At 53.6% G+C, this 15,902-nt stretch overlaps 1 protein-coding gene across 1 annotated transcript in view; it reads left to right on the top strand.

The window, feature by feature from the left end:
* Positions 1 to 15,902, top strand: part of CCDC33 (coiled-coil domain containing 33) — a 226,758-nt gene that overhangs the window by 187,272 nt on the left and 23,584 nt on the right. Inside the window, exon 12 of the mRNA XM_065412566.1 lies at positions 14,444 to 14,580. Coding sequence (XP_065268638.1) covers positions 14,444 to 14,580 — 137 coding nt within the window. The remainder of the gene's footprint in view (positions 1 to 14,443; positions 14,581 to 15,902) is intronic.

The following is a 15,902-nucleotide window of genomic DNA, read 5'->3' as shown; positions in this document are numbered from 1 at the left end:
GGATGTATATACATGCATATTTTTTTGTTTTTCCTAAAGTTAAGTATTTTAGGAAAAAGTGTCAGTGCGGCCACCAGCAAGAGTTGATGGCTGCACTCTGAGGCCACCAAAAAAATTGTTGTGAGAACCCCTGATCTAGGAAGAGTGCACACAGCTGTGTCCGTGCTGCCTCTGCCTTGGGAATCAAAGCCTTAAATATGCCCCACAGCTTCGCCAATGCTGCTGCAGGGCCTGATGTGGCAGCCCTGTTAAGTGGATACATAGTTGGTTAAACAAGGCAAACAAAGAGTAACTATTAATTGAATTATGTCAGATTGGAGGGGGGTCCCAAGTGGGGTTCCAAGGGGGTCTGTTCTGGGTCCGGAGTTCTTCAACATCTTTATTAATTACCTGGATGTCGGTATAGAGTGCATACTGATCAAATTTGCACATGACACAAAGCTGGAGGATACCAATACTTGCTAATACTTTGGAGGATAGGGCTAAAATTCAGCAAATCTTGATAAATTGGAGAACTGGACTATAGACAACAAAATGAAATTCAGCAAAGACACATGTAAGGTGCTACATTTAGGGAAGAAAAACCAAATGCACAAATACAGAATGGAGGGAAACTGGCTTGGCAGCAGCACTGCTGAGAAGGATCTGGGAGTTGTGATGCAGTTGCAAAAACAGCAAATGCAATTTTCCGTTGTATTAACAGAGGCATAGCATGCAAGTGATGGGAAGTGATAGTACTACTCTCCTCAGTGCTCGTTAGGCCTCAGCTGGAGTACTGTGTCCAACTTTGGTCACCAATGTATAGACAGGATGTAGAGAAACTGGAAAGGATCCAAAGGGAGTGACAAAGATGATCAGAGGCAGGGCCGGCTCTAGACACCAGCCGACCAAGCACGTGCTTGGGGCGGCACCTCAGAAGGGGCGGCCAATGTTGGGGTGGCGGGGGGCGCTCGAGGGGTTTGGGCGGTCCGGCCCGGTGCAACGCTCGGGGCGGGGGTTTGGGTGGCCTGGCGCGGCACGGCGCTGGGGGGTGGGCGGGGGTTTGGGCGGCCCAGCGCGGCACTGGGAGGGGGTGTTACGGCGGGGCGGCGCTCTTCTTTTTTGCCTGGGGCGGCAAAAAAGTTAGAGCCGGCCCTGATCAGAGGGATGGAACACAAGCCATATGAGCAAAGGCTAAAGGAACGCAGGGCCGGCTCTAGGCACCAGCAAAACAAGCAGTTGCTTGGGGGCGGCAAATTTGCAGGGGCGCAAGAATCCAGCATGGGAGCTGAGAACCAACAGGAGGCCCTGGGAGCTGTAGTTCCTTGGTTAGCTCCCTGCCTATAGAGCCAGCCCTGGAGCAGGGAAAGAACTACATTTCCCAGAATTCCCTTGGCCGCAATTAACAGGAAAGGGAGGGGGAAGGAGTGTGGAACTGAAACCTCATGCTGCAGCTTGCTGTGAATGGTAGGGACCGAGCCAGCTCTAGCTTTTCTGCTGCCCCCCACCCCAGCCCTGGATCCCCCCGCACTCCCGTGTTGCCCCAGCCCTGGACTCTCCCCCGCCCACACCCCCTGCTGCCCCAGCTCTGGCCCCCACCTGCACCCCCCTGCTGCCCCAGCCCTGGGCTCTCCCCCCACCCGCATCTCCTGCCACCCCAGCCCTGGGCTCTTCTCCCCCCACACACACCCGCACCTCCTGCCGCCCCAGCCCTGGGCTCTCCCCCCACCCGCATCTCCTGCCACCCCAGCCCTGGGCTCTTCTCCCCCACACACACCTGCACCCCCTGCCACCCCAGCTCTGGCCCCCACCTGCACCTCCTGCCGCCCCAGCACTGGGCTCTTCTCCCTCCCACACACCTGCACCCCCTGCCGCCCCAGCTCTGGCCCCCACCTGCACCTCCTGCCGCCCCAGCTCTGGCCCCCACCTGCACCTCCTGCTGCCCCAGCCCTGGGCTCCCCCCCTCCCCGCACCTCCTGCCACCCCAGCCCTGGGCTCTCCCCCAAAGAAAGAATTGGGTGGACTAAATGGACAGTGCACCTCTCTATCTGAAGCCTAGCAAGGGAGGTACTTGGATCCCACTAGAATTTAAAATGAAAAGTAAGGGAGGGGAGGCTCTGGACCTGGGCAGCTTTAGATACAGTACCAGGCACGTAGGAGGATTTACACTTCTGAGCCATGGAAGCAGAAATTGACTTTTCCTTTCCAGATTTAGCTAATATTCAGAAAGGGAATCTAGCACCTGCCTTCCAGATATGAACACCTCAAAATTCAGGAGTGCTCAAGCTCAATTTGGGCAGCTGTTACTTCATTTCCCCCAAATCAAATATACTGATCCACTGTAACTTGCTGTAGAAAAAGTAGAATAAATTGAGCAAGAAATGCTTCCCAGTGGTTATTAGGACTGGAATTGCTATTTTCAACAGCCATTGCTTTTTTTTTTTTTTTTTTTTTTTTTTTTTAGTTTTGGTTTTATTTGTTTAAAAGGAAGACAGTGATATTGCATTGGCAAATTCCCCATAGAAACAAAAAGAATAATAAAGGCACCTCAACTTTTCCTCATTTATGTAGGATAGTCTTATAATATGCATCCAGATATCCTTCAATCACACAAGCTGAAAATTGTTCCACTTTACTGCAGTTCTGTAACCATATGGGAACCAATCCTGTCTGTGTTCTGTGCACATCCAAAATTCCTGCTGAATGACCCGCCCTGGGAGCGAGTTACCAGTGACCCAGGGCTGGGGCAGCAGGAGGGTGCAGTTGGGGGTGGGGGGAGAGAGAGAGCCCAGGGCTGGCGGGGGGGGGCAGCCAAAATTTTTTTTGCTTGGGGCAACAAAAAACCTAGAGCCGGCCCTGAAGGAACGGGGTATGTTCAGTTTGGAAAAGAGGAGATTAAGGGGGGGATATGATAGCAGTCTTCAAATACTTGAAAGGGTGCCATAAAAAGGTGGAGAAAAGTTGTTCTCTTTTACCACAAAGGGCAGGACTAGGGACAATGGGTTCAAACTACAGCCTAGCAAATATAGATTAAATCTGAGGAAAAACTTCCTAGCTGTAAGCACAGTAGGACAATGTAACAGACTGCCTAAGGAGGTCATGGAAGCTCCTTCGCTGGAAGTTTTCAAAAGGAAACTGGATAGCCATCTGTCTTGGATGGTTCAGACACAATAAATCCTGCATCTTAATAGGAGGTTAGCCTAAATGTCTGTGATTCCCTCACACAGCTGTGCCAGTGCTGCTGCAGACCCAGCTTGTCCTGTCGTCTATGCAGTTTTGGGTGGATGGCCTGGGGCATCTGTAGGAAATGTTCGGCAAGGCACTGACCTGCTGGAGGAGTCCAAGGGGGTGTGCTGCAGTCGCATTCAGTAACCAGCCCATGCAATAGTTTCCATTCAGTGTTGTCTAGTCTCTCTTCCCTTCCTTTCTGAGGCCTCTTGGAGAGGAGGTGAGTTCCCGTGGGCTTTGCTACGAGCAATATCATGGTGACACACAGTTCTATAGCTCCTTCTTGGCACCTCCATGGGGTTGTGTGGCCCTCATCACCATGGTATATGAAAGATTAACAGATATGTCACCTGTGCACTGGAATGGGTTACCCAGGGAGGTGGTGGAATCTCCTTCCTTAGAGGTTTTTAAGGTCAGGCTTGACAAAGCCCGGCTGGGATGATTTAGTTGGGGATTGGTCCTGCTTTGAGCTGGGGATTGGACTAGATGACCTCCTGAGGTCCCTTCCAACCCTGTGATTCTATGATTCTATGATTCTGTGTGAGGTGTGCAAATTGTCTATAAGAGATTAGCAACTGCACAGGGAGAACTAGCTCAAATGGACTGCAGGGAAGGTTAGAGTGGTGCAGGGGGAATGAGGAAATGCTCCAAAGAGCTGCCAAAATGTTGACCTCTCTTGCCATCAAACTGCTTCACCCTCCTACCCTAAGTGTGGGTCTTGGGCCCATCATCACTAATCCTGTCCATCATGGTAGCTGCTTCCGCTTGGCAGGAAGTGATGCCCCTTGCTCTTCAATGAGGATCCTGCCATGGGGACTGTGCCTCGGTCTTCTCCAGGCTGGACTGTGATAACTCATTGTGCTGTATGTGGGCCTACATATGGAAGCCACGCTGAATCTCCAGTTTGTGCAGAAGGCAGAGCCCATCTCCTTAGCTAAGGAAGGAAAGCACCGGACTCTTCACACCAGGGTTCCTTGCTCTCCAATGGATCAACATCTGCTTCCAGTGCCAATTCAAGGCCGTGGACCTGAAAGGCCAGGGAATAGCTGCATCAGACACCTCCTCTCCATCCTGGTCTAACTGAGATAGCTGTCCTCCCTTGGAACAATGCAGTTGATAGTGCCCAATGTCGAGTCCTTGGTGAGGCTTTCTCCACTGAGATGTTCAAGTGCAGAATAAGCACACAGAGGAAGACCAAGCCAAAGTCTGTCATTATTCCTAGTGTGTTGCAAGACTCTCCTCTTTGTAAAGCCACACTGCAGCAATTACAATGACAGCAATTACAACCCAGAACACAAGGAGCAAAAGCCACGACCCCTGTAGAAGCAAGGGGCAGAGTCTACTATGGACGTCTCTGTGCATTACCATAAGTGAACAGCGCACTATTGGGTATCCTTGTAGTATCATACACAGATCCCCTGGATTGAGCATGCAGCCCAAGTTTGTTTATTTACCAGCTCTCAAAAAAGGGTCCCCAGACAAGGATACAGAGCCATTTGAGGTCTTCAGGGTTGGGGTGGTCTGATTCCTAAAGCAATGTCTGCTTTGTAATCAGTGACAATAATTTGCCAAGGAACCCTCAGGGTGATAAACTTGGGGTGATTCAGCAATGGAAGACAGGCAGTGGAGAAACACATTAGGGACCTGCCTCTTTCCCATTCCAACCCAAACTGGTCAATTATGGCCTAGCCCATTGGCAGTGCTGGACAGCAGAAAAGCTGATGAGCTATCAGTTGGGCTGAGAATGGCTGATTGTTGATGCCCAGTCAACCTGTGGAACTCATTGCCAAGGGATGATGTGAAGGCCAAAACTATAATGGCATTCAAAAAAGAACAAAGTAAGTTCATGGAGGATAGGTCCATCAATGACTATTAGCAATCCCATGCTCTGGGTGTCCCTAGCCTCTGTTTGCCAGAAGCTGGGAGTGGACAACAGGGGATGGGTCACGTGATGATTACCTGTTCTGTTCATTCCCTCTGAACAGGGTTACCATACGTCCAGGTTTCCCTGGACAGAGCCTTTTTTTCGAGCCTGCTTTCTCTGTCCCAGTGGCGTTTTCAAATAATAACAGCAAATGTCCTGGTTTTTGTAAAGCAGACAAGCTGCAGCTCAGAAAGAGTCCAGATTGGTCCACTTCCTGATTGGTCCCTCCCCTGCAACTGCAGCTGATTGGTCCATTCTTCTGATCCACAACTGATTGGTCCATTCATTCCCCTGAAGCCCCAGCTGCCGGATCCCACTCACCCAGGCCCCAGCACTCAGCCCTGGGGAGGGGGTCCCGCAGGGAGGCACTGACTGATGGCTGTTGCTGCATCCTGGGCTTATGCCAGCTGCCCTGCCACTGTGACAGGGAGCAACACTCCCCCCACCTCCAGTGAGTACCCCGGCACAGGTACCCCCCCTCTAACTTCCCCGCTTCCCCTGCAGTGTCCTCGTTTTGGGAACCTACCTCTGAAGCACCTGGCAGTGGCTGCTCTTGGAAGACAGGATACTGGGTTAGATGGCCCATTGGTCTGACCTAGTATGGCCGTTCTTCAGTGGCGTAGCCAGCTTCTAAGAGGAGGGGGAGCAAACATAAAAAAGGCGCCCCCCCTTGGCTCCTCCTCTGGCCATGCCCCCTTGTCTCCTCCTCCGGCCGCACCGCCCCTCCCCCCGCTCCTCCGGCCGCGCCCACCGCCCCCCCATGGCTGCCAGCCGCGCTGCGGGCCGCCAGCCTGCGCCCCCCCTCGCAGGGCCAGCTTTAGCAAGAGCGCGGCCCAATTCCAGCAAGCCCCGCCCCCAGGAATTGGGCCGCGCTCCGGATGGAGCTCCGGACAGGGTCGTGGGGCTTGGGTCCGGGCTGGAGCCGCTAGGGCTGGAGCCGCCGGGGCCGGGGGTGCTCGGCCGGGGCCGGCGCGCTCGGCCGGAACCGGGGCTGGCGCCCCAGGGCCCGAGCCAGGCCGGAGCCACCGGGGCCAGAGCCTCTTGGTTGGGGCCGGCCGCCGGAGGGAGCCGCTCGGCCGGGGGGGGCCGGACTGGGCCTGGGGGGCCGGACTGGGCCGTGCCTCCTCGCGCCCCGCCGCCACCACCCCCCCAGCTTACCTGCTGCCTGCCTGCCTGTTTCAGGCTTCCCACGAACAAACGTTTGATTCGCGGGAAGCAGGGGAGGGGGAGGAGCAGGGGGGCGGAGCGTTCAGGGGAGGGGAGGAGGGGGAAGTGAGCTGGGGGCGGGGTGGACAGCTGCTGCGGGGCCCTCTTGGCGCGGGGCTAAAGCTGGCCCTGCCCCCTCGCTCCTCCGGCCGCGGCTGCCGGCCGCATGCTGCGCCCCGGCTCCCGTTCCTCCAGCTGTGCCCGCCGCCCCCCCATGGCTGCCGGCCGCGCTGCGGGCCGCCAGCCTGCACCCCCCCTCGCTCCTCCGGCGTCCGGCCGCGGCTGCCAGGCCGCTCTGCTGGCCGCATGCTATGCCGCCCCCCCCCCCGGCTGCTTTTGGAAAGGCGGGGGAAGCAGCTGCTTCCCCTGCACCCCGCTAGCTATGCTACTGCCGTTCTTATGTTTGTATGTGGATGTGTGGACAGATGGATGAACAGTATCGGTGATGAGGAGGCCTTCCCCAGCCATTGGGCTGAGATGGATGACATGGCTGGATAGAGAAATGGAAAGTAGTGCTGTTGTAGATACCTTCTCCCTGGAATGGGGCCTTGTATGACTGATTTGGAGAGATGCTTGTGATTCCAGGTGCCTGGCTGTCACTTCTGGAATCACTTCCTGTGCATTCCCCTGTGTCTGGGAATTGCATCACACCGTCGAGGACTCTAGCCAGTGTTCTCATTCCCACAACTACCTAGCACTTAAGTTCTAGCTACACCTGCTTTGGCATGTCTGGCTGCAGTACGACAGAAGGCCCTTGTGATCCTGCAAAATGCTGCCTGTGTGCATAGAAAACAGCATTGTATCATTCACCTTGGCATCCTCAAACAGGGAATTTGACAAGGACCCAGAACACTCTAGCTGGTTTATTATTAACCTGGTCTTAAATGGGTTCTGGAGCTTTGAACTTCAGTGAGGTCTGAGACATCTCGAGCTTGGGCTGACTGACAAGGACTGTAATGATACTGAATTAGGTTTTGAATCAGAACCAAAGCATGCTTTCATAGACCAAAACACCCATTGAAAAGGGTCCAAATACAGATGTAACATTTAAATGTTCAGTGGGCCCTAAAGTTAAACTTCCCCAGCAGCACTGCCAATCCAGAAGCTGGTGTACTGGACTCTTGCAGGTAGAATTGACTAGAACAGTGGTTCTCAACCCACAGCCTATGGCGCACTTGTGGTGCAATCAGCACACAGCTGCAGTCCATGTGATATCCTTAGGGCCATACAGCTAGTATATATATTGTGTGGATGAGGCCCATATAACACATAGCTGCATATGTGGCCCACAGTGGTAAATAGGTTGAGAACCACTGGACTAGAAACTGACTTACTACATAAATGAAACTGACCACTTTATTTTCATTGTCCCGATCAGAGAGAAATGCAAAGGATAAACTAATAGAATCAGTGGTGAAAAGTCCATGAGATTTGTAAGACTTACGGGGTAATAAAGATAAAGAAATGTAGGTGCCAGCAGGTGTAAATCTGCGTAACTGCATCAGTTTATTCCATCACTGACTTCAACTGAGTGATGCCCGGGGTTGTTTTTTTAACTTGGCAGTACCCATGTAACAAACTACTTTGACGGACACACAGGACAACAGGTTTGTGTTGCTCGAGGTTCTTCATCTAGGCTAACTTTTTCAGTGCTTCAATCCACCCATAGATATAGAACTAGAAGAGGCCTGATTTTTCTGGTTCTGAAGTCAATAGAAGCCTGGGTGCTCAGCACCTCAGCTAATCAGGAAGGTATCGAAACCTGGATTTGCATAGCTGACCTTAGGCCCTTGGCTCTCCATCAGAGCGGCTCACCCTTCTCTTTCCCTTCTACACATCTGTTATGGCAGTGAGAAAATCTGGGGGGTGCACACTTTGTGCAGTGAAGCTTTTCCTGTGCGGTTGCTAAGAGGAACCTTCTTGTTGTAGCAACAGCAGCACAGTGTGAGCTGTGAATGCACAAAGGAAGCAGGTGGTGCCTGCTTAAACCTAACCCCTCTTGCTAGTAAAAAGTTCCTCAAAGACGCCTGGCTCCCCTCATGCTGCAGGCTACCAGCTCCTCTGTAAGTTTGGTGTCCTACTGCCTTTTCCTAGGCAGCTTGCAGCCTTGGTGGAGTGTATGTCCAAGCCCCCTGTGGCCAGGACAGCAGAGAATGGGATGGCTGATTTGCCTTTCAGCTCTGGAGTTCGCATAGTTCTGTGGGTGTTGCTGTTTGAAGTGGCAGACACCTGGCAACGAATTGCTTATCACGGATGGCTGGCCTTCCAGTGAAGGGTGACACCAGTTATCTCTGGAGCCCAGAGTCTCTCCAGGAGCAGCAGCAGCAGCCTAGGGGAGACGTCTTGGAATGAGCTAGTAGGATAGGGGCCAGGTACAGGTGGTGGATGGCCTGGTACTACAGGCCGTTCTCCTCAACTGTGAGTATCCAGGGCTGCAAACGGGGGTAGGGGACCATGAATCATCTCTCTTTGTCTCTCACATTAAATTAAGTGCTGGCAAAGGGTGCCAGACTGACAGCTCTGGAAGTGCACTCTTCTCATTAGCAACAGCACAGACACAGCTCAGGCAGTGCGCACTAACCTCTTCTGCGCCATGCAATCACCTGGCAGCCCTAATCTGGAGAGACCATTTCAGAACAGGAGACCCCCATCCCCATGACCCATTCAGTCCTTAGCCTTGCTGCTAGCAAAGGGGGCAGTTAGCTCCTGCCATTGTAGGGCCCCTCACAGCTGCGAGGAGACAGGGCTCAACTGTAATGAGGAGCAAGAGGATTGTTTGCTGAGCCTGCTGGACACAGACAGACCCTGGGATCCTCTCTGCTCTCTAGCTCTCAGGCTGACTAGTGCTAGCTAGTGTCAGTGCTTCTGTAGCTCCTGGCCAGAACTCTGCAGCCACGGGTAGACTGCTGCCCATGCTGCAGCGCTGAGCGTGTTTTTTGTGAGCGTTGCATTTTGAAAGCTCATGTGTCAAGATATCTTTCCATCAGAAGTGGTGCAACATGATCAGATGCAGTGTCAGATATAACCAATATGCTTTTACGGCCATGGGCACCAGAGTGTCGTGGTGGGGAGCAAATCATTGTGGATAGCGGAGGTTCCAGCGAAGCAGGTATATTTTCAGAGTTAATGACTAGCAGTTGGGAAACATGGCCCTGCTTTGGGTTACAGAGAACGTGGGAAAAATGAATTAGCAATATTTGGGGTTGCACTGGATTTCTGTCACTTGAGTTAAGAAAATCAATGCTTTAAAAATTGCCAGGAGAGAACTTTGTTTGCATGGTGTCATCTCTGTTTGATTAGTTCAGCAATGTGTGGTGTTTACTGAAGTAGGATTTGTCCCTGATAATTAGGCACCAACAAATCAGATGTAAATCACTCATTTACATGAGATATGCAATGCAAACTGTGCACGGTTCCATTTTGATGGAGTGAACAGATGCAAAAGACTGTGTTGTCACCTTGCCTCAGTGGGTCACAGTTGAGCATACGAGATTCAGGACAAACTGCTGAGAAATAGGGCAGACTTACCCCAAATTAGTGATTATTCTATTATTAAATATACCAACCCTGAAACAAAAGTAAACTTCTGTCTTACCACATTGGTTAACTAGAAGTCAGAAATGCAGTCTCCTTAGGCATTCCAGCACTCATTTCACCACCCAGACACTAGACTTTATGATGAATCATAGAATATCAGGGTTGGAAGGAACCTCAGGAGGTCATCTAGTCCAACCCCCTGCTCAAAGCAGGACCAACCCCAACTAAATCATCCCAGCCAGGGCTTTGTCAAGCCGGGCCTTAAAAACCTCTAAGGATGAGTTTTTATTGAAAACCAATTTCATGAGACAAAGGATCTGTAGCGGGGTGGACACCCGCTCCTGCCCTGAGGGGTTAGAAAAGCCCTGCAGAGGGCTGGGGCTGGGCAAGGTAAAACCCTGGCTGATTGGGGGAAGTGGCTACAGCTGGGCCACACCCTAATCAGAGCCCAGCTGGCTTGGAGCCAGGAGCCCACAGAGTCTCTCGCTGTGTTCAGGGAGAGAAGGGTCTGGCTGCAGGGAGCTAGACACAGGGTACCTGTAGTGGAGCAGGGCTGGGGAAAGGCTGAGGAGCTGGGGAGCACCAGCCTGGAAAGCCCCAGGCTGCGGCCTAGTATTAGGCCAAGGGGTACTGGGGGTTGCAGAGGGCAGCCCAGGGTGAGTCCAAGGCAGCAGGTCCAAACCCCCCTTGCCAGTGATGAGTGGCCTATACTGCAGTCTGCCCCAGGGAGTGGGGGCTAGTTGGTGACTGGCAGTGGCCTAGTGCTGAGGCAAGGTGGGGATAGTGGGTGGGGGTTCCCCAGGGAGGGGAGACCCAGATCTGTGGGGTACTGCCAGGGGGCAGCATCCCAGTAATAGGGGCACCGGGTCCTGGGAGGGACATGGGCACCAGAGGATGACAAGTTGGATCACCGGCCTGTAGAGGGCGTTCCAGAGGCTGGTGAGCTAATTCCCTGGACGACCAGCAGGAGGCGCCGCAGGGGTGAGGCCGGACGTCTACATATGGTGGAGAATGCGGGCATAGGCGGTCCACCCCAGACACAAGGGGCAAGGCGAGGACAGCAGGACTATTGCCTGGACTGGGGAAACTGAGGAATGGGACAATGGATCCTGTATACCGTGGGGTATATTATGCAGAGACCCCGGGGGTTGTCCCTGGGTGGGGCCCGGCGTCAGAGGTCCAGTGGAAGGGGGCTGACGGCCTGAAGGGGGCCCGGGAGACCCAGGATGGACTGTGGGAGGCGCTGTGGGCCCTCCAGGCACAGATCGGCCAGCTGGCGAAAGAGCAGCGGGCCGTGCGAACACTCCTGAGGAGGGAATATACAAGAGACCGCGGAGGCCGTGGGCCACAGAGTGCCAGGGCCAGGAGGCCCGTGGCGAAGGCTTGCTACGCCTGCGGTCAGGCTGGACATTTAAAACGGGACTGTCCCGACGGGGCTGGAGGCAGAGGACCTCACCCTGCAACGCAGTGGTGCCCGATCCCTCAAGTAGGCCGCGGGGTGAGGAAACCTCGGCGGCTGAGGGCATGTTGGGCCTGTGGGCGCAGGGGGCACTTGGAACGGGAGTGCCCCGGCCCCAGGAATACAGCCCAGGGCAACCCACGGAGGGTTGGCCCAGTGAAGGACAAAAGGAAAATACCGAGGCCCGGGGCAGCACAGAGGCGGGATGCCTGCTGGGGCTGTAGGGAGCCCGGGCATATAAGGAGGCACTACCCCCTCAGAGGAACTGAGGAGAGGCCAGAGGAGGTGCCTGTGAGGCCAGAAGGGCCAAAACTGCGGGAGGTAGCGACCGGGATGGAGGGATCCCTGCAGGAGGCAGGAACCCAGACCAGCCCGGGGTTTGTCGCCGATGATGAGACCCAGACCGGGTGGGCCCAGGAAGAGGCTGGGACCCCAAGTGGTCCACGATCAGGCCACCAAATGGATCCAGACCCTGAGGGTGGGGGGTCAGGAAGATGGCCTGGGGGACCAGGACCTGCGGATGCGGTTAGAGGCCATGGAGCAGGCCCGGCGGACGGCAGAGGCGGGGCTCCAAAAAGCCCACCAGGAGAGGGAAGACCTGGCTGTCAAACTGAAAGACAGTGAGGAGAAGCAGGCACGGCTGGCGGGACACCTCTGGGCCGCACAGGCCAGAAGGCCCCTTGATTCCCTGGGTGAGGGTTTTGAGGGGGGAGGTGTGTAGCGGGGTGGACACCCGCTCCTGCCCTGAGGGGTTGGAAAAGCCCTGCAGAGGGCTGGGGCTGGGCAAGGTAAAACCCTGGCTGACTGGGGGAAGTGGCTGCAGCTGGGCCACACCCTAATCAGAGCCCAGATGGCCGGTATAAAGAGGCTGGGAGCCAGGAGCCCAAAGAGTCTCTCTCTGTGTTCAGGGAGAGAAGGGCCTGGCTGCAGGGAGCTAGACACAGGGTACCTGTAGTGGAGCAGGGCTGGGGAAAGGCTGAGGAGCTGGGGAGCGCCTGCCTGGAAAGCCCCAGGCTGCGGCCTAGTATTAGGCCAAGGGGTACTGGGGGTTGCAGAGGGCAGCCCAGGGTGAGTCCAAGGCAGCAGGTCCAAACCCCCCTTGCCAGTGATGAGTGGCCTATACTGCAGTCTGCCCCAGGGAGCAGGGGCTAGTTGGTGACTGGCAGTGGCCTAGTGCTGAGGCAAGGTGGGGATAGTGGGTGAGGGTTCCCCAGGGAGGGGAGATCCAGATCTGTGGGGTACTGCCGGGGATGGCAAGTCGGATCACTGGCCTGAGAGGGCGCTCCAGAGGCTGGTGAGCTAATTCCCTGGACGACCAGCAGGAGGCACCGCAGGGGTGAGTCCGGACGTCTACAGGGTCCTTCTAATCCCACAAGATCAGCCACACAGCAAGGTCAATATATAGCTCAGTTCTTACCTAATAATCACGCTGTTGCCAATCCTTTAGTATCTAATATATAAAGGTTTATTTATAAGAGAAAAGAAAGAGGAGAGAGTTAAAATGGTTAAGGAAATCAAATACATATAATCCTTGCAGAGTTCTTAAATCAGGTTTGAAGCAGTGATGGAATAAACTGCTGGCTTGTAAAGTCCTCAGTTCATTGATTGGAATGCTCCTTTTAGTGTAAGTCTATAGTCCAGAGATCAGAGCAGGAAAGAGGCAAAATGGAGATGCTTTCAGGGTCCTTTATATCTTCTCCCAGGTGGAGGGCCTGCTCTCAGTCTTTTTTTTGTGGAAAAGTACAGGCACAAGATGGAGTCCAGGGTCACATGCCCTTGCATTCTTTGATAACTCATAGGAGCAGCCATTACCCATATTTTGGCTAAAGCATCCACAACTCACTGGGCAGGGACAAGCTTCTTCTATGGCCCATTTTGTCCTTTAATGGGCCATCCACTTGAATGGTCCATGTGCAATGTGCTGACTAGACTGGATGTAAACTACCTTGTGGGTGTTACCCCAGAAGCAAACACATGAAATACTGGTACATAATCAATATTTATAACTTTAGATACAAAGATGATACATGCATATAAACAGGATAATCGTATTTGATAGACTGAATCTTTTCCATTGATACCTTACATGGCATACTTTGTACAAGATTTGTTTCAATTGTCTAATAGTGGTACTATTAATCATATAAATGGTCATATTTCAATCATACAGATTCATGTGTTCACCAAACATACCCACTACATTAATAAGTGGGTGAAACAGTTTATCTCAGTTCTTAGGTGGCCCCATCACTCTAGTAGCTGAGTCCCTCACAGTGCAGCAGGGAGCTAGGAGCCCTGTTCTATAGCTGGACCCACAGTCATCCCTGGGGTAGGGCAAATCGGGGTGAGGAGGCGAGCGGCAGCCGGGTGGCTGTGCCGGGCAGAGGATGAGGAGATTAGCAGGGAGGCTGATTTGTCCCGGGCCCTGCACCCCCCTAGGGATGGCCCTGTCTGGACCTTCGGCACAGAGAGCAGACATGACATGCCCAAGGTCACGTATTAGACCAAGCTTTCTTGAGCCCAGTCCAGTGCTTTTACCACAATGCTGACCATCCTGGCAAATACTCCAAATTTGCACTGAAATGTCAAGGCTGCCTGAGAATTAGTGATTAGGCTGAAACATCAGGAGGCCTGAGAGAGACTGAATGTAACTAACCCCTCTGGAATTGTTCCATACCACCAGAGTTAACACTTCATACCAACGCAAAAGTGCCTTTTGTGATCTTCAATGACCCCAAGTGGTCCTGGGCTGTGCTGTTCATCTCCTCTGAAAGATGAAGCATAGGAAAGACCAAACAGGGCCAAGTAAACAGCTAGACCAGATGAACTCTTAGGAAACACAGAGCATCTCTTCAGACAAGTGCCCTAAGTAAAGAGAGAAGGAGAGGAAGGATATAGGAGAGCTTCTGATATGGTATCAGGCTGGCTTCTGTATTAGGGACCAGATCTGGAAATCAGCATCACTCCACAGAAGTCAGCAGAACTATGTCAATTTACATCAGCTGAGGATCTGGCCCCAGTTCCCTCATCCGAGGTGTTCTGCCTGGCACCGGCCCCACTTTTGTAAGTTTTGCTCCATCCATGGTGACCTTCTAAACTCCCTCTTGCAGCTTAACCAAGATAATGACGTCTCCCTCCCGCCCCCTGAGGCTGTAGCTGAGATTCTGCCAGATAAGCAGATGCTCCTATATGAAAAGGCAGCCGCCCCAGCAGACAGTGACGTGGATGATGCGGACATGCTCAGAAGGTATGGGGAGCAGTGTTCCAGCTTGGGCTGGAAATCTCTTTGTCTCTGGTAGATGTGTCCTTAGCCACCTCCCCTGGTTCCTCCTGTACCAGCTTCTTCTTCCTGCCTCCCATTGGGGTCCGGATAGTCCATTGCTAGTGACATTTTAAGAACATAGGGATTGGCTGATTGAACCAACCCCAAGGTCCATCTAGCCCAGTATCCTGTCTCTGTCATGGCTTCAGAGGCAGGTGTGAGATCTCTGCCTTGGGAAGCTAGGGAATAACCTGCTCATATCAGAAGTTCCCTCCTAACCCCCAGCACTTTCTTTTTGTGAATATTTTGCCCCTGCTAGTAAGAGAATGACAGTCCTGACTGGAGCCAACGACAGTGTGTGGAGTGGTGGGCAACCTTCCCTGTGACCCCCTCCCTGCACCCATCCTGCAGTCCTGTGCCCCACACACTTGGGCCAATGACCTTCCATCCTGATATGTCTCACCACTGAATCGTGTTGAATTGGGCCAGGCTTCCTAGTGGCTTCCTAGTGCATCCCAAGGGCTGGCTGGAAGTCTCTAGCAGACTCACTTCACTAGGGCCACAAGTGAGATTGCACCCTGGCCCCAATGGTGCAAGGGCGCAGCATTAGCATGGGGCCCACACATCCCAGCTCACTGGGCTTTGACTGGTTTTCTGGGGAACTCCCAGCTGACTCACAGGCCCAGCCAGGTAAAGTCAAACCACCTCTCACCATCTTCTGCTCAGCCCTCTCCCCTCCTCCTCCAGTACTCCTCTGCCTCATTGGGCATAGTCTGCCCACTTCTGAGCTGGGTCTTACTGGGGCCAGCCTGGCCAGCTGCTGGCCTGGTGGAACAGCACAGTGCATTAGGAATCACTTCACACCACAGAGGTCTGCCCCTAATGCATTGCAGTGGGACCCAGCATGCCATTCAGCAGCGGGGCCTAGTTCAGAAGGAGGTGAGCTGGACAGGTTAGTCCATGGTAGGGGAAAGAGCTAGAGGATATGGGGAGACAAAAGACAGGTGGGATTTAAGGACCCAACATCCTCTGCAAGGCAAAAGGCCCAATCCCCCCCTACATACACACACCTGCACCCCTCTCACAGCCCAACTTTATCCTGCCTCCCCAACTGCCAGCTTCCAGCTTGCCTGTCTTCTGGAAAGCCCTCCTCCAGCATTGGGTTTCCATCTTGCCCAGTACAGTTGGCACAGGCTTCCCCAGGGCCTTGGGCAGGAGCGAGCTGGTTGAGACCCCACCTTGACAGCACAGAGCTGATGCCTGGAGACTGGGGCAAGCCACCAGAAGAAATGGCATTCCTTAATGGG

Source organism: Emys orbicularis, chromosome 10 (genome assembly GCF_028017835.1).
Source record: "Emys orbicularis isolate rEmyOrb1 chromosome 10, rEmyOrb1.hap1, whole genome shotgun sequence".
Classification (NCBI taxonomy): Eukaryota; Metazoa; Chordata; order Testudines; family Emydidae; genus Emys; species Emys orbicularis.
Note: the sequence above shows the minus strand (reverse complement) of the source record. Positions and strands in the feature narration are given on the sequence as shown.